Source organism: Macrobrachium nipponense, chromosome 23 (assembly GCF_015104395.2).
Source record: "Macrobrachium nipponense isolate FS-2020 chromosome 23, ASM1510439v2, whole genome shotgun sequence".
Lineage (NCBI taxonomy): Eukaryota > Metazoa > Arthropoda > Malacostraca > Decapoda > Palaemonidae > Macrobrachium > Macrobrachium nipponense.
The window spans coordinates 47,495,780-47,515,028 of record NC_061090.1 but is presented as its reverse complement, the minus strand read 5'-3'; the positions used below and the strand labels follow the sequence as shown (position 1 = coordinate 47,515,028).

At 42.1% G+C, this 19,249-nt stretch overlaps 1 protein-coding gene across 2 annotated transcripts in view; it reads left to right on the top strand.

Moving 5' to 3' along the window:
* The window catches only part of LOC135200302 (glycine--tRNA ligase-like), a 674,105-nt gene that overhangs the window by 100,137 nt on the left and 554,719 nt on the right, over nt 1-19,249 (top strand). For both annotated transcript variants that reach the window (XM_064228841.1, XM_064228850.1), the window contains exon 3: nt 9,312-9,435. In XM_064228841.1, the coding sequence (XP_064084911.1) occupies nt 9,312-9,435 (124 nt within the window). The remainder of the gene's footprint in view (nt 1-9,311; nt 9,436-19,249) is intronic.

Here is a 19,249-nt window from a genome sequence, read left to right as displayed (position 1 = left end):
CCTCTTAGCAGAAAGGCCTCAACGATCTTTGAGAGACTGTTTGAGTCTCGTAGCTTCGTTCTGGACCTCTTTAACCGCTGACTCCGGGAAGAGGTCCGCCCCTCAGATGTTGGAGGAAAGCAACTTATTTGGCTCATGCCGAATAGTTGCTTCCTGGAGGACATGTTTCCTGCAATTGACTCTTGCAACCACAAACTCATACAAGTCCGATTGGACTGTATAAGTCTGTGATTTAGTCAATAGCTTGAAGAGCGGTTCAGATGCATAGGAGAGGGCCGCTACTTCTGTCATTACCATTGTGTTCAGAGTCCTTGCCAGCCTGGACCTTGCCTCGAACTCTGTTTGGATGAGGTTGTCCGGAAGCCTTGGGAGTTTCTCGCCGAACTGGTCCATAGCGCAGTCTGGTTTAAACTTCCCCACTGTGAAGGTGGCTGGCAAGTCCTCCCACATATCGCCAAACGAAGGGAGCAGGGGAGATGTGGGATCTGCCTCCCTCAACTGCGGCAAAGGGTCCCCTTTCAAGCCTGCTTGGATGGTGACACTAGCAATCTTCGTCAGGAAGGGAAGTGGTGCTTACTCTTCCGTTGTGAAGATTGTGAACGGGCTCTTAAAGGCTTGAAGCCTGGTATTAATGCAGTCCCATTCTTCCAAACAGTGGAGCCATTCCCTCTGTGCCTGATCCCTACTATAGAGAACTGTCTCCTTCGGGATCTTGTCCTCCCTATTCAATGCTGACTCCGTCAGCCTGGCGTAGCCAATGAAAGGAGGCTGTAGATTTTCAGGGTAGAACTCGAAGTCTTCAATCCTTCGAGTTCAGCACTCCGGGATGGAGATAAGACCATCTTGGAAAGGGGCGAAAGACGCTACTCTCCAAGGGTTACTCATGGAGAATGGCGGGAGGGACTCATATGGAGGGAGTTGAAGGAGACTGGTACTAGCTGCTGGAGTAGCAGCTTGCGGAGCTTGATTAAAGCCAGACAGGAGGTTCTCTTGAGTGGACATCCTGTCCGACAGCTGGGTGAACATCTGCTCCATACTAGATCTCAAAGAACCTACTAAATCTCCTACTTGCTGCATCATCCCGGCGGAAAATGCAGCAGGATCAAAGCCACTCGCTGGCGCAGAAGCAGATGAGGTTCCCGAGGGGACTACCTTAGTAGAAGGAGAGACCGCCGACTCCGCCGAAGTGCGGGATCTCTCTTTGGAGGACTTGCTCCTCGACCCTTTAGGAAGTGAAGCCAAAGAAGTAGACGCTTTCACTTTCTCTGCTCCGGGGTAAGAAGCCGGAGACTTATGAGTTGAAGACGACGAAGAAGTCTTTTTAGACGACGATGTCTTGCTTAGGGTTTTCTGCGCCCTGTGGCCCCTTCACCTTGGGGACCACAGAGGCGTCGGGTGCACTATACGGGAGCTCCGCCCCCGTAAAGCCCTGGAAGGAAGAAGAAGGAGGGACAGGAGATGAAGATCCAGGAGCACCCAAGGGAAGCCCTTGTGCGTCCAACATACCTACCTCAACCAATAAATCATCCACACCTACCATAGGCTCTACATTAATATCTAAGGTGGCGACTTCCGCCGAGATATCCTGGCCTGGTCCTTCCTTTAGGCATTGCTCCACCTGTCGTTGGATTGTCGCGATCGTCGAGGCTGCCTCAGTAGGGTCGACGTACCCTGTCGACTTGCCTCCGGGAAACAACAGGACAGCCAGCCTTTTCTCCAAGATGTAGGGCTGTCCTTTAGCAGCGTTTTTCCCGAATCCGCCGACCCAAGCTCTCAGGGTTGCGAGAGCGGTCTCCCTGACTGCGGGAGCCTGAAGGAGAGGGCAATTATTAAAACTTAAGGCTAAAGGTGAACCCTAACCATTAGACTAAATTAAGCTTAAGTTTAGCAGTATATCAGAACTTCTCTTGCATAAAGTTACTACTAGACTAAGAAGAACTTAAGCTTAACCATATATCAGAACTCATATTGCATGAACATGCTGATGAGCAAAGTACTTACCCCATCCAAAAACTGACTCACAAGCTCATAACAGATGGAACAAGCTTCATGAAACCAGACCTGCAGATCCGCATGGCTGGTGGAGCAGGGAGCATGAGTCCTGCAGACCTCGTGCCCGCAGGGGTCCTGCAACACGGCGTTACAGCCGGGATGCTGGCAGTTGGTAGCCTGTAAGTGGAAAGATACATGAGTATCAAGATTACACTCACAAAGCTACTCTAGTACTCCGCCGCATGCCGGAGATTAATGAAAAATCGGGCATAACCCCTCCCCTGAGAACCTTATGGGATAAATAGGTTATACAATAACTCCGGTGGAAGCTGGAGGAGGAAATTTCACAAACCAAAGGTAAATTATATAGGTATATGACATATAACTATCAAAGAAATTTCCAACATAGGGCAGGGGAGGGACCCAAGCTTAAGATAAAATACTTAAACTAACTTAAGCATAACTAGAATAAAATCGGAGAACGACTCCAAAGCGCGGCGCTGTACAACGCTACTGGAAGAATGCCCAAAGGGGCAAACGCCGGAGACGATGGAACGATGGAAAGCTAAGGACCAACTGAAATCATATCCACTCCGTTGGTCGGCGGAGCCTACCACGCCCCCTCCCATAACCGATGGGACGCCAGGGTAGACGAGGCAGAGGCCCGCCGTCATGGGGGGGGGAAAAAACGAGGAGGGAAGAAATCAGTTCCCGTGTACACCGCGGGACGCCGGCGCAACCAGGGAGGGGGGAGGCCAACCCCCCAACCCTCGCCACACCGAGGCACCACAGAGCACGAGGGAGAACAAGGTCACCCCCAGCCTAAAAGTCTGTCCAGGCTCCCCTACTCCCTCCGTGTAGGGAGAGAGGGAGCCGGGCCCGGATGGAGCGAGCGAGAACAGATATCCCTCCCTCCTACTCTATAGCGAGAGGAGGAGGGGGGAAAGTGACTGGGGCGGGCGTCTAGCCGTACCGCGATCGAGAATGGACCAAAGTACGATTACACAACACAACCGACTAGGTCGGAAAGCCAAGGGTCTAATGCAGCCAAACTGACCAGGATGGTGCAACAAAATTGAATGATGCAACAAAACTGCAACTAACGTGGACCATAGGACCACAGAGACCCAGGCTACAAGGCTAGACGCCCTAGGCTAACCAGAACATAACTATACGTCGATAAATGAAAGTAGGGGAAAAAACAATGAGTGAAAGAGAAAGGAAGTCCAGGAGTGCACGACTGACTCGGAAGAAAGTCTATCACTCAGAGCTAGCCTAAGCCGGTAAGGAGAGCAATGGCTAGGGTCTGGACAAGGAAACACTCAGATGCCTACGCTAGGTAGAGAGACATGCATGCATGAACTAACACCAGGGGTAGGCTAAATCCCCTTAAACGATGTAAAAAGTAACATGGCATAAATAAAAATAAATATAAATAATGGGACTAGAGTCACACGTGAATAATTTAAAAGGAAAGGTTCCAGGTATGGAAGACCGAGAACCTAACCGAACACGAGGCGGGACAATGCCGCCATGCTCCAGACCGGGAACCCGTATTTATACCTAAATAACGGCAAATACAAGCACCTGGATGGAACGAAACTAAAACCAAACCTTTTCAGGGCACTTAACTTAGCTGCTGCAATCGCTGCACGTTCCATCACGAAGTAGGGAAAAGGATAAATCCAAAAAACACAGAGTGAAAGAAAACACGTGTGGTTCTTAGTCCGCTAACTGAAAGGATGGCCACCAGAGGCGCGGCGATCGGCGTGGCGTGGGATGGAGTGGTAGTAGTTGCCGCCTCGACCTGTGGATCGGCTCTCTCGTTTGGGAGTTTTGATGTAGGAGAATTCTAAATGGCAAGAAGTTCGTGGCAGTGATCTCACTCGCCCCAGTTACCATACCGACACCCTTCTTTTATTTTGGGTGAGCGAGTCAGTTATACTGACATCTTCTTTGATTTGTTTTTTCTCTGGTATTTGTTAGCTCATTTACCTTAGAAATAATGAACTAAAGGATTATTTCATGCAGCGACACGTACTGAGCCCAGAAATCAAGTTATATCTCTTACCATGAATAACACTCCCATCCAATTTTATCCAGAAGTAAAATTCTTAGGCCTATATTTTGACAATCATTTGAACTGGAAGGCCCATGTGAGACATACCAAAGCAAAGGCCTTGAAAGCTTTAAATATATTAAAAAAATTAGCCCACACTTCATGGGTTGCTAATAGAGAAACATTATTGAAACTTTATAAGGCTACAGTTCTACCAATATTAGAATATGGCAGTCCAATTTATAGTTCTGCTAGTGAGACAACTCTCAAAATGCTAGACCCAGTGCATCATCTTGGGCTTCGTTTAGCCACTGGAGCATTCAAATCATCACCGTCGGCCGTTGATTGTAGAAAGTGGAGAAATGCCACTATCTTATAGATTCAAAATAACAACTATGTGCAGAGCTTTAAAAATTGTAAATAGTCCAGCAAAAACCAAAGATTTATTTAAAGATCCAGATTGTTTCTGGAATACAAAAATTATCCCATCCTTCCCTGTTAGAGCTAATAGATTATTTAATGACAATGACCTGTATAATATTAAATTTTACAATTTTAGCGAAATAATGCCTCCATGGTTGATAAGTGCTCCCCGTATAGTATGTAGCAAATTGTGTACAATACCAATTAATAAATTGAATAATCCCCTTGATATGAAGCAATATGCTCTGGATACACAATAATAATCACATATATACTGATGGTTCCAAAGATGATATGGATATATACTGATGGTTCCAAAGATGATATGGGAGTTGGATTCGCTGTTTACGGAAACAATATAAAAGATCCAAGCCTCCTTACAAAGCAAAGCATCAGTGTTCACTGCTGAATTACTAGCAATAAAAACAGCGTTAACAACTATATCTGAAAACCAGTTTAATGAAGTAACCATCTTTAGCGATTCACTAAGTTCAATAAATGCAATAAGCTCTTATACTCCAAAAAACAAAATCATAAATGAAATTAGACATACATTACATGAAATGGAAAGGCAAAAGATATCTGTTACTCTATGTTGGATACCATCTCACATAGGATTAGAAGGCAATAAAAAAGCAGACACCTATGCAAAAGAGGCCAGAACACTTCCAATATCAGCAGAATTATTGCCACTAGAAGATTATATTACACAGTAAATCGGTGATTAAGAAAAAATGGCAAAATAACTGGAGGGAAAACCATCCTAACAATAAATTAAGAGAAATAAAAGAAACTGTAGACCCGTGGCCATCATCCCATCAGAAATGCCGCAAGAATTCAGTAATATTGACACGGCTAAGAATTGGTCACACTAAACTGACACATGGTTACCTAATGAGTAACCCCCCATGCCCCTATACCTATGTGCAAAATATGTAATGTACAAATAACAGTAAAACATATATTTAAAATCTGTCCAAAGTATAGAATCCAAAGAGACATATTATTTAGAAGGTATTCTTTTAAAGAAATATTATCTGAATGTGACAAATTTTCACTTTTTAATATTTTAAAATTCCTTGAATTTAATCATTTATACGATAAAATATATAGTAATTTATAATATGCTCCAGATAGTAAATATTTATTTTTTAGATAATTTATATAGATTTTAAATAGCATGTCTAATCCTTCGGGCCAGCCCTAGGAGAGTTAATATTAACTCAGTGGTCTGGTTAAACTAAAGTTAAAAAAAAAAAAAAAAAAAAAAACCTAATGGAGATACCGAGTTACTGACAGCTATAATGAAACATATACGTAACGTAATATTAAAACAGAAGAAGAATTCTAAAAAATACGTATTTGTTGGCTTCGATGATAGCAGTCTGATTTATTTTTTATTTTATGATAACTAATTCACAATTTTTTTATTAAATGTATTGCATGTATTCATTTCAAATAATTATTAAGTAACCATTAACTCTAATAAACAAACAAAAGAAAAAGCTTCCAAACTTCTGTTTACATGCAGCACTTGCGAGTATCGAACGATAGCCAAGCAATCACTTTTCCTAGTACACAGTAAGCCATAAATTTTCATTATCTCTCTTCAACTACTGAAACTACCAAACAGTATAATAACCATTAATTTCTATTCTTTATTCTATCTTTACCTAATGTTTTTTTTTTTATTAAATTTATTGCATGAATAAGTTTTTCAATTTACAGCATCCTTTTACCAATAGAATACTTAAAGCACAAGGGGTAGATGCTGACCAATAGGAGAGTAGGATCTTATGGGGTGACTAGCATCAGGAACCAATGGGAGAGCGGGAGGATGGTGGCGAGTTTACTCAGTTGGCGGCGCGGGAGTTTTAAAATTGTTCTCGGTGGTCCGGGCGAACCTCGGGACTTTACAGCAACAACCTTTCGAATACTTGAGCAATTTTCATATGTAGAGCCGTAAAATTTTTCGTATTTGCTTTCGTATCTCGAGTTTTTCGTAAATTGAGCCTTTCGTATGTTGAGGTACCACTGTTGATAGTTACATTTTTTTTTTAAATGGCTTGTGTAGTTTGGCTAATATAGCACTTAATAAAAGAGCTTATTATATGATGGCCTATTACTCAGCACCTGGATGGTGCTGTATATATATATACAGGCAGTCTCCGGGTTACGACGGGGGTTCCGTTTTTGAGACGCGTCGTAAGCCGAAAATCATCATAAGCCGAAAATCGTCGTAAGCTGGAACATTGTCAAAAATCCTAAGAAAACCTTACTTTTAATGCTTTAGGTGCATTCAAAATTATGTAAACTGCATTCTTATTGCATTTTTCATAAAAAAAAAACCTTTAAATATTGATTATTTTGCATTTTTGGTGTCATATTTCATCTGCCAGATCAGCATTTGTAGGCGTCGTAACTCTGGAACATGCGTCGTAACCCTGGAAATAATTTCTGATTAATATAATTGAAAAGCGTCGTAACCTCGGAACGTCGTAAGCCGAGACCGTCGTAACCCGGGGACTGCCTGTATATATATATTATTTATATATATATATTTTTATATATATATAGAAATATATATATATATTTAGTGTAAGTAAACAGATGTTTTGGATATCTCAATCTCGGTAGGAAAAGAAGAGCGTAGGTTAACAGACACCACATTTTATATGCAACGCGTTTCGTTGTTTCTTCATAACATTTTCAAGCCTAAAAGAGACCTTACAGTATTTTAATAGTAGTTAAAAGATTGTGTAAAAAGTTAAGAATATTATTTTCTTCATGTTCCACGGTAAACTAAATACAAGGGTGTTGACTATTCAAGTTATCATGGAACCCCTGTACGTGACTTAAATGCCTGAAAACCAAAAATGTCTTCAACATACCTGTGATAAGCGATTGGTTTAATCTCTAGGGGACAGTCATCAAGCCATCGTTTTTCATGAAAACGAAGAAATATGTTGGCCATTGGGGCTGAAAGTGGAGATCCCATGGCAAAACCCTCAAATTGTTTGTAGTGCAAATTATTGAATAAAAAGTGGTTATAGTTTATGCATAAGTTAAGAAGCATTTTAAAAGCATTTCTTGAAATATTTTTCACTTGTTCAATGTTATTTTAAATAGAGTTTGAAACTAAGGAAACGATTGATATTGTTTTAAACTCCACTTTCAGCCCCAATGGCCAACATATTTCTTTGTTTTTATGAAAAATGATGAGTTGATGATTGTCCCCTAGAGTTTAAACCAATCGTTTATCACAGGTTGTTGACGACACAATTTTTGGTTTTCAAGCATTTAAGTCATGTACAATGGTTCCATGATTACTTGATTAGTAAACACCCATGTATTCAGTTTACTGTGGAACATGAAGAAAGTAATATTATTAACTTTTTAGATGTAAGCATTACAAAAACTACCGCAAACAATAAGTCGCTCTTAAGTTTTAGCATTTTTAGAAAGTCTACCTTTACTGGTCTTGGAATTAATTTCCAAAGTGCTACATTCTTTAACTTTAAAATAGATAACATTAAAGCTTTAATACTTAGAGCATATTCTCTCTGCAGCTCCTGGCATGCATTTGACTCAGAAATAAAGTTTCTGTTAAACTATTTCAAAATTAATGGCTATCCCAATAACATAATATATAAAGAAATAAAAAAGTTCCTAAATATTTCTCCTAGTATAAATAGCAAAATAAATATAGTATAAATAGCAAAATAGATATGCCAAGGGTTGATAAACTATGTATTTTAAATTTCCATATACAAGTGATCCTTGTTCTAAATACATTACCAGAGATCTAAGAAATATGTTAAGTATAGCTTTCCCCACATTAAGCCCAAGTTAATATTTACCAACAACCATACTATCCAAGCATTATTATACCATAAGGATAAACTACCTTCAAACTTTTGTCTGGCATCACCTATATTTACAAGTGTGAGGCCTGTAGCTCCATCTATATTGGCCAGTCAAAGCGGTCGGTCCGGACAAGATCTTCTGAACACTATGGCATTTCTCCTCATACTGGATGCTTGCTGGCCAAGCCAACCAGATCACTGTTTTTACAGCACATAGAGGAATGTAATACAGGTAGAAGATTTGAAAATTTTAGTGTGCTGGGTACTTTTAGAGAAGAGTCATTATTGAGAATCTCTGAGTCGATAGAAATATTTTTAAGGAAACCAGATCTTAATCTTGACAATTCATCTTATCCCTTGCTTTTAATATAAATCCTTCAGTCATTCATTTGTAGTGTAAACTTTCCATCTCTGTCTTTCCCTCCATTTTGTTTTTAGTATACTGCTGTAATTTATTGTAAAGATCTTATCTGTTTTATTTTTTAGTATTCTGTTGCAATTTATTTTAAAGATTTAAGCTATTATCCTATTGTTGCTACTTTTTCTCAGCTTTGTCAGCCAATATTTACATAATCTTTTAACTACTATTAAAATACTGTAATGTGTCTTTTAGTCTTGAAAATGTTATGAAGAAAAAACGAAACGCGTCACAAATAAAATGTGGTCTCTTTTAACCTACGCTCTTCTTTTCCTACTGAGATATATATATATTATATATACATATTTTATATATATATTTATATAAATTATAATTATATTAATCTATTTATATTATATTATATATTAATTTATATATATATATATATTATAATCAATATAAATATATGATATATATATATATATATGTATATATATTCTATAATATATATATATATATATATATTTATAGATATATAAGATTAATAAAATCTCTTGTTTATCTAACCAGGGTACTATAGTATTATAGTATTATGTATTGTTATTTTTTTCAGGAACTTGAAGATATGACACTGAAGTTGTACCCACAAGACTTTTTTGATCGGGCCAAAATGAATGATCTTATCAAACGAAGATTTTTCTATGATAATTCATTTGCTATATATGGTGGGATTACAGGTTTGTAGATGAATGTTAGTTACAATCCACTAAGTAAGTTCATGTTCTTAGTTTTAGGTTTTCTAATTTTTAATGCAATCTGATTCAACAAGCTCTACCTCACTGAACACATAGAAATTGATCTATCAAATATCACTTAGGATCCAAGTACAGTACATTTAGTTCTTATTTAAACTAATCGTTTACAGTTTTGAAAATATGTATGTAGATGGCATTCTCACAAAAAGTCTACATACCTTGTCACCAGATAATTAACATTCTGCATACTTGGCATGTATATCATGAAGAAAATTATATCAGAAAGTATTCATGTTGCCATAGTTTATTTCTAGTTTCACATAAGTGACTTGCTAAGCATTTACATAGCTGAAAGCTTTCTACCACGGCAGTCAAAAATTCAATTTTTGGCAGCAGTGCTGCTATTATTAGTTTAGGTGAACGGGACCTGCCCACTTTTGGGAACACCCAGTACTGCTGAGCAGATATGGAGGAATGATAATGGTATTTTATATTTGACAATGTCTCCGAGGGTTGCGTGAGAGAGAGAGAGAGAGATTGGAGGAGGAATAAATGGGAGGGGTTTAATGGCGGTCGTAAGCGTGTCTGTGTTGTGGCACTCTGTTGTGTATATCAGTGGCAAGCGTCGGTTACGAGTGTCTGGAGGAGTGAGCGTCTCTGTGAGGGGAGCCGGTGCTGCTTAGTCAGTTTTGGGAGCAGTATTATTGATGGTCAACTATTTTGTGTTTTATGGAAGCTATTGTTTTGTGCCTGTGTTGTTTAAGTTGTTGTGCTTGTGAGTTTGTGGTGGTGTAGATGAGTTGTTGGAGTGTTGTTGTTGTGGTTCCTTGATGTTGTAGGCGGTGTTGACTTGTTGTGTTACTGGTTTTTGGTGCTTATAGTGATTGTTGTGCAGTGGTCTTTGTTGCATAGTTGTTGAATTGTTGTGTGGTTGTTGTCCTCTCACTGAGTCTGAGGTGAGTACATGTGTTTGTGTTTTGAGGTTTTTGTTTTTTAGCTTGTATAATCCAGCCACACACACAACCAACAATTCGTTTTCTGCCGGCTCCCGATCAACATCAGTGGTTCTCGCAGCAGTTGGCTTCATCGCTTTTTGTATTTTCCAATTATTTGGTGAAGTATTTGTTGGATGGTTGTTTTGCTTTGATTAGTTAATCATTTTCTTTAAAATAACCTTAGTATTTACCTGGGCATTATGTCAAACTCTAGCTCGTTAGGTGTTAGGCTTTTTACCAAAGGCAGTAAAACTAGAATGGCTAAGCTTAGTTACGATTCACACACTTAAGTGCATGAAGTATAGAGGACAGGAATGTATCAGGGAGGTAACTTTGTATTGATTGCCAGGGATGGGACGAGCAGATGTGGAAGATTTTTAAATCTCATTATGAGAAAATGGAAAGGGTTCTATAGAAAGAGAAAGGCCACTGTTAGAGTTAAAAGTAGATCAGGTATAGTCAGCTCCGTTGCCTGTAGAAGCAAAGAAATCCAGTGTGTCTTCCCCACTTTGTCTGCTATGTCTCCAATTTCTGGGTTCAACCTGTGTCGCTTTGTGAAATATCCTTTTAGTTCATATTTCTAAGGTAAATATTGCTAACATTACCAGAGAAAAAACTAAAATGGGATGTCAGAATATTCTGACTCGCTCACCCTATAAAAAGAGGGTGCCGGTATGGTTTCTGGGGCGAGTGAAACCACTACCACGGGCCTCTTGCCATTTAGATCCCTCCTTCACAAAATCGTCCTGCTAGAGAGAGCTGATACGCAGCCTGCGCCAGCAACTACTACTACCAGTGCTCCCACGCCAACACGAGCGCCTCTAGCGGCCATCCTTTTCGTTAGCAGCATCCCGCACACAAGTGTTTTTTCTCGCTGTGCTTTTGTGCTTCTGTTTTGTGGATTTTCTTTCGCTATGGAGCTCCAAGCCATCGCCGCAGTTAAGTTAAGTACTGCCTAAGTGTTTCACATAATTTTAGCCAGGTAGGGCCCGTTTTACCGCTTTTATTTAGGTTTTATGACTGTGCCTCCTGCGACATGGCTACAGGCTAGCCCCATCGGCTCGCCTCGTGTGATTCATTATTCAAGCTCCTTCGGTCTCCCATACCGTTGTAGCTATGACTGTGCAGTATTTATGATTATATTTCCGTGTTGTGCAAGATGTGCTATTCTATTATTATGGGAATCTAGCTCGATTGAGCTTATGCCTTGTTACCTTAGCTCAGTGTTCATGCATGCATGTGCCTTTGTCTAGGTCTGTTAGGCATCTGGGACATGTGTCCTTCTCTTTTTAGTCCTACTACCCTGGCCGTTGTCCTCCGTTCTTACGTATCGGCAGAGGCCAGCTCCCGAGTAGTTAGGCGGCCTCCCTCCCAGGTCAGTTAGCCTAGCTTCTCTAGGACATTACTTTCTCTATTACTTATGATTCCTTTCCCTTCTGTTATGATAACTATGCTTATTTTATGTTGCATGTTTAAGACGGTTAGATGTAGCCTAGGCTATTTCAGTTCACCTGGCCCATCCGACCGCGTGGCCCTACCACGTTCACGGTGGACCAGGCGATCGCCATGAGCCACCCGCTCAGTCCCCCCTCCCTGCTTCCCTCTCCCCTACGGGGGGTGGGGAGGCAGGTATCGCTCGCTCATGTTGCCACGGCACCCATCCGGGCTCCCTCCCCTCTTCCTCTCTACCTGGAGAGGATATGGGAGTCATGGGGGAATACATTTGAGACTGTCTCTTCATACTGTTCTCACCCTGGGTTCCACGGGGATGTCTCCTGTACGCTCGGGCTAGGCTGGCCATCTCGCTTGTCCGTGCTCAGACCTCCTCAGGTCCCTTATCGCTCTCTCCTACCCCAGTCACCCCCTTTATACCCACCGCGCCAGCGGCTGGCTCCGCCAGCTCCTTTAGGGGGTGATGGAGAGTAGCTCTGCTACATGCATCTATATATTGTTTTTCTCTTGTTATCATTTTATATTTTGTATATGTTTAATTTCCGAGAATTCTGCTAGCCGGCGGAGTGCCCGCTCACCAACCGGGTTCTCCTCCTGCCTGCGAGTTTTTTCTACGGCGGAGCTGTGCTCCCTCTAATCTTGTTATGACTTATTACTGGGTTAACCCTCTCATGTTCCTCCCCGCCGTCCTTGTACTCCTCACCCCGGCGTATAGGCTGGTTACTAGTTTGGTGGAACTCCTTACCCCGGTGCGCCGGAAATTTTCTAACTAGTATACCAGACCTACTGGACACTCACCACTACAGGAGAACAGGAGAAGGTTAACACCTATATTTCCACTCCGGCATGTGGCGGAGTGTCATATCTCTTAACGGGCTTGCCTTGTTAGTCAGTGTTGAGACTCATGTATCTGTCCACTTACAGGCTACCAATTGCCAAGAATCCGGTTGCAACGCCGTGTTGCAGGACCCCTGTGGCCATGAGGTCTGCCGGACCCACGCCGTCTGCGCCATCCGCTATGGGGACATAGCGGTCTGGCACCATGAAGCCTGCTCGATCTGTTATGATCTTGTGGAGCAGTTTTCCTCCGGTGTAAGTATATACCGGAGTCTATTTGCTATATAATTTGACAATACAAATGCAGTCCTATAAGAGATACAAAATGATATTTGGGCTTATATGATTAATCATAGAACTTTAGACTTCCGTTTTAGGGCTTACAATAACCCTCTCTTCCAGGCTACCGCTGTGAAGGACGCCGCATCGGCCACCCTGAAGGCCTGGGTCGGCGGGTTTGGTAAGAACATAACAAAGGGGCAGCCATACATCCTGGACAAGAATATGGCTGTCCGTCTCTTCCCGGGAGGTAAGTCCACCTGTTACGTCGACCCGGCAGCGGCGGCCCCGTACATTGCCACCATCCAGCTTCAGGTGGCCCAGGCGCTGGCGGCCCAGGGCAACCCCGAGATTGCAGACGACGTGGTGACATTGGATTTGAACCTGGAACCAATGGCGGTAGGTGATACAGGTAGTATGTTGGATGAGGCAGGTTTGTTGGGGGCTCAAGGGCTTCCCTTGGGTCCTTCTGGATCTTCTTCCCCTGTTCCGTCTTCTACTTCCTTCCAAGGCTTTTCAGAGAGTGAATGTTCGGTCAGACCGAAGTCCACTCAGGCTATCCCTAAGGTAAAAGGGAAGCATGAGTTGAAGACCCTTGAGAAGACAGCATCCAAAAAGACCACGTCTTCTTCATCTCATAAGCCTTCGGCTCACCCTGGAGCAGAGAAGTCAAAGTCCTCTTCTTCGTACTCAAAAGGGTCCAGAGGCAAATCCTCGAAGGATAAGGCCCAGGCATCTACTGATCCTGAGCCTTCGACCTCTACTGGGGCACGCCCCAAGACTCCTACCGTGGTCAAGGACCCTAGTCCTTTTGACACAGAAACGTTTACTGCAAACATCATGCAGCAAATGGGGAACTATGTCGGGAACTTAGTTCATGACAAGTTCGAGCAGATGTTATCACACATCTCTACTTCATTCGAGGAGTCGGGTCAGTCGATCCGGAACATTTCGGAGAGACTGACCAACCTAGAGAATCTGATGGCAGGTCTCCGGGAGAACCCTGCAGCAGTTCTCCCACAGCCCGGTATGGCGGTGCAAACTATGCCGGACTACGATACCCTTCCTCACTTCACAGCAAATAACCCATGGAGGGTTTCGTCGTATGCCCCTTTTAAAGATGGCATGCTGACGTTGCCGGACTGCGGTACTCGAAGGCTGGAAGACTTCGAGTTTCACCCCACTGACCTACAGCCACCATTCATTGGTTATGCCCGTCTTACAGAGACGGCGATGAGAAGGGAGGACAGGATTCCCAAAGAGACAGTGATCTACAGCCGAGATCAGGCCCAAAGGGAGTGGCTGAGGAGCTTGGAGGATTGGGATTGCATCAATACCAAGCTTCAAGCTTTTAACCCTCTTACGCCGGAGCAGTAAATAAAAATTTGCCTCCCGTGTGCCGGAGGGGTTTCGGAGTGAGCGCGGAAGCGGAAAAAATATTTTTTTCAAAAAATCACAGCGCGCTTAGTTTTCAAGATTAAGAGTTCATTTTTGGCTCCTTTTTTTGTCATTGCCTGAAGTTTAGTATGCAATCATCAGAAATGAAAAAAATTATCATTATCATATATAAATAATGCGATATATGATAGCGCAAAAACGAAATTTCATATATTGTATTCAAATCACGCTGTGCGCAAACAGTTAAAGGTAACAAGTTACTTTTTTTTCGTTGTAATGTACACTAAATTGCAATCATTTTGGTATATAACACATTGTAAAAAGATAAAAGCAACACAGAGAAAATATTATCACAAAATAATGTATGAATTCGTAACGCGCGGACGTAAACAAATATTTTTTTCAAAAATTCACCATAAATCTAAATATTGTCCTAGAGACTTGCAATTTCTTTCAAAATGAAGACAAATGATTGAATATTACTATACTTTAAGAGTATTAGCTTACAATTGCAGTTTTTGACCATATCTGATAGTTAAAGTTGACCAAATGTCGAATTTTTTTATATATATATTTTTTATGTGCAATTATTTCGGAAATAAGAAAAGCTACAACCTTCAAATGTTTTTTGTTTTATTCTACATGAAATTGCGCACATTTTCATATATAAAACTCTATGAAATGCCTAATATGAAACGGAGCAAATATTCCGAGAATGGGACGTACGTATTTCGGAGATTTGTGGCGGAGAATCAGCGCGCGGAGGGAAGGAAAGATTTTTTTTAAATTCACCATAAATCTAAATATTTTGCTAGAGACTTCGAATTTGTTTCAAGATGAAGATAAATGACTGAATATTACTAGACTGTAAGAATTTTAGCTTACAATTGCGTTTTTCGACCATTTCGGTAGAGTCAAAGTTGACCGAACGTGGTTTTTTTTCTATTTATCGTGATTTATATGCAAATATTTCAAAAATGAGAAAAGCTACAACCTTCAATTATTTGTTGTTGTATTCTACACGAAATTGCGCACATTTTCATATATAAAACTTTATGTAACGGCTAATTTAAAATGGTGCAAGCATTACCACAATTGCACGTATGATTTTTTCGGAAGAGTTACCGCGCGGACGTAAAGAAAATGTTATTTTTTTCATAAATTCACCATAAATCGAAATATTGTGCTAGAGACTTCCAATTTGTTGCAAAATGAAGGTAAATGCTTGAATATTACTAGAATATAAGCGTTTTAGCTTACAATTGCGTTTTTCGACCATTTCGGTAGAGTCAAAGTTGACCGAAGGTTGAAATTTTGGCAATTATCGTTATTTATATGAAAATATCTCAAAACTGATAAAAGCTACAACCATGGGTTGTTTTTAGTTGTATTGTGCATGAAATTGCCCACATTTCCATATATAAAACTTTATATAACGGCTAATTTTAAAATGGTGCAAACATTACCACAATCGCATGCATGATTTTTTTCGGAAGAGTTACCGCACGGACTTAAGGAAAAAGTTTTTTCATAAATTCACCATAAATCGAAATATTGTGCTAGAGACTTCCAATTAGTTGCAAAATTAAGGTAAATGATTGAATATTACTAGAATATAAGCGTTTTAGCTTACAATTGCGTTTTACGACCATTTCGGTAGAGTTGAAGTTGACCGAAGGTTGAAATTTTGGCTCTTATCGTTATTTATATGAAAATATCTCAAAACTGATAAAAGCTACAATCATGAGTATTTTATTGTTGTATTTTACATAAAAATGCGCACATTTTCATATATAATACTTCATGTAACGGCTAATTTAAAATGGTACAAAAATTATGTCAAAGTGACAAAATAATTTCCGAGATGTGTCACAGGTACTTTTTAGTGCGTAACGATTGTAAACAAAACAACACCTTGATCCGTGAACTCTCAGCATCCCCCAAGGCGCGTGATTCAAAAGTTTTAGGCTGGTAGGCCTATAAGTATTTTTCCGCGAATTTAAAAAAAACTTTTGTAAGTCGACGTAAAATACGTCCAGTCGGCACACGGGAGACAAAAAATGTCGACGTAAAATACGTCCAGTCGGCGTAAGAGGGTTAAGAGCCCCTTTACTATCTTTGTGGCGGACGGAGAAACCCCTATTCCATTCACCACAAAGTTAGCGGAGTTGACTCTCCAAGCCGCCATGAAAGACGAGCCCATGCCTCAACTCCGGGAAACGGAGCCCACATCCCTTCTCCTTCCAGGCACCGAAGACCTTTGGACAGATCTTCCAGCCACATTCACGGTAGGGAAACTCAAGCCGGATTGTGCAATAACACAATTCAGCGAGAGGCTTCCCAGGCTCCCAGACAATCTTATTCAAGCCGAATTTGATGCTAGGTCCAGGCTAGGGAGGACCTCAAATGCCCTAGTAATGACGGAGGTTGCAGCAGTAACGTACGGCACGGAACCTCTGTTCAAGTTGTTGGCTAAAGCAGAGACACACACTGTTCAGTGTGATCTGTATGATTTTACAGTCGCAAGGCGCAATTGCAGGAAACACGTACTGCAAAAGGCGATTATTCGCCACGAACCCAATAAGTTGCTCGCGGCTTCTATTTGGGGTGCTGACCTCTTCCCAGAAGCTTTGGTCAATGAGGTTCAGCACGAGGCGACAAGGCTGAATCAGAGCCTTAAGGTCCGTTGGGGTCTGTCAAGTAAGAGGAAGACTAAACCTACTTCCTCTACTGCAAAGAAGCTGAAAAAGCCTAGGAAATTCCCACCTTTCCAGGCTACCCAACAGCAACAGGTGGTACAGGCTGTGCCGGTCTCCCAGGTGGTACAACCCTCCACCTCGAAGAGTCAGTCTCAGCCATTCCTCCTACTGACTTCCCAGAACCAGCCTTCTACCTCGTTTGCGGTGTCACCGGCCTTCAACCCAGTCTTTGAAGGGCAAGCGTTCCAACCCTTTAATAGGTTTGGAAGAGGCAGCAGGGCTAGAGGTGCATTTCGCCAAAGAGGTGGCGGAAGAACACCTAGCAGAGGCAAGCACTTCCCGGGAGGACGTGGGTCACGGCCTGCCCCAAGTCAGTGAGAACCCTCAGGTAGGAGGGAGACTGTTCCTCTATCGCCACAGATGGGGGTTCAGCAATTGGGCACAAAGTATTGTGTCCAAAGGACTGGGATGGAGCTGGATCAATGGTCCTCCTCCATCCAAGACCTTCCTTCAGAGACCAACATCGGAATTGACGGAGTATGCTCAAGAACTCCTTCAGAAAGGGGTAGTATCAAAAGTCAAGCTTTTAAATTTTCAAGGTCGCTTGTTCAGCGTGCCAAAGAAAGGCTCAGCCAAACGAAGAATAATCTTAGACTTGTCCCGTCTAAACTTATTCATTTGTTGCGACAAGTTAAAAATGCTGACTATCTCGCAGGTGCAGACCTTACTTCCCCATAGGGCCGTCACCACCTCTATCGATCTTACAGGCGCATACTATCATATCCCAGTAGCAAGACACTTCCGCCCGTACCTAGGTTTCAGGCTAGGGAACCAGGCATTCTCATTCAAAGTGATGCCCTTCGGGTTGAACGTGGCCCCCAGGGTATTCACGAAGATGGCAGAGTCAGTAGTTCAACAACTAAGAGCTCAGGGAATAATGGTAGTAGCGTATCAGGATGATTGGCTCGTTTGGGCAACAACCGTCGAAGAATGCCGCAAAGCTACGGTCAAAGTAATACAGTTTCTGGAACATCTGGGGTTCCAAATAAACAAGGCCAAGTCCAGGCTAATGCCGGACTCCCGCTTTCAATGGCTCGGCATTCAATGGGACTTAAACTCCCATACTCTGTCAATTCCGTTGGCCAAAAGGAAAGAAATAGCCAAAGCAACAAGACAATTCCTCAAATGCAGACAAACATCAAGGAGAAACCAGGAAAGAATCCTAGGTTCTCTCCAGTTTGCCTCCGTTACAGATGTTCTACTGAAGGCAAAATTGAAAGATATAAACCGGGTCTGGCGCTCGAGAGCAAACAACAAGTCTCGGGACAAGTTGTCAGCCATCCCGCCGATTCTCCGCAAACGACTCCGCCCCTGGGCGGAGGTCAAGAATCTATCTAAGTCGATTCCTCTTCAATTTCCCCCTCCGGCGTTGGTTATCCACACGGACACTTCTCTAAGCGGATGGGGAGGATATTCTCAATTCAGGAAAGTACAGGGGACTTGGTCTCCTCAGTTCCGCCAGCTTCACATAAATGTATTAGAAGCTATGGCAGTGTTCCTCACATTGAAGAGGCTTCTACCAGCCAAGAAATCTCACATCAAGCTGGTATTGGACAGTGCAGTAGTAGTACACTGTATCAACAGAGGAGGATCCAAATCAAGCCATGTGAACCATGTCATGATAGCCATTTTCTCACTAGCAGCCAAGTACAAATGGCATCTATCCTCCACTCACCTGGCGGGAGTAAGGAACGTGATAGCAGACGCCCTGTCTCATTCAGTTCCTCTAGAATCAGAGTGGTCTCTGGACAGGTGCTCATTCCAGTGGATATGCCAAAAGGTCCCAGGCCTCCAGGTGGATCTTTTCGCATCACAATCGAACCACAAGCTCCCGTGCTATGTGGCTCCCAACCTGGACCCTCTGGCTTATGCCACAGACGCCATGGCCATAGATTGGAATCAGTGGAAGAAAGTATACATCTTTCCTCCAGTGAATCTTTTGTTGAAAGTCCTGAACAAACTCAGGACTTTCAAAGGGCAAATTGCTCTAGTAGCCCCAGATTGGCCCTAGAGCAACTGGTTCCCACTACTTCTGGAATTGGGTCTCCGGCCTCAATGGATTCCCAACCCCAAGCT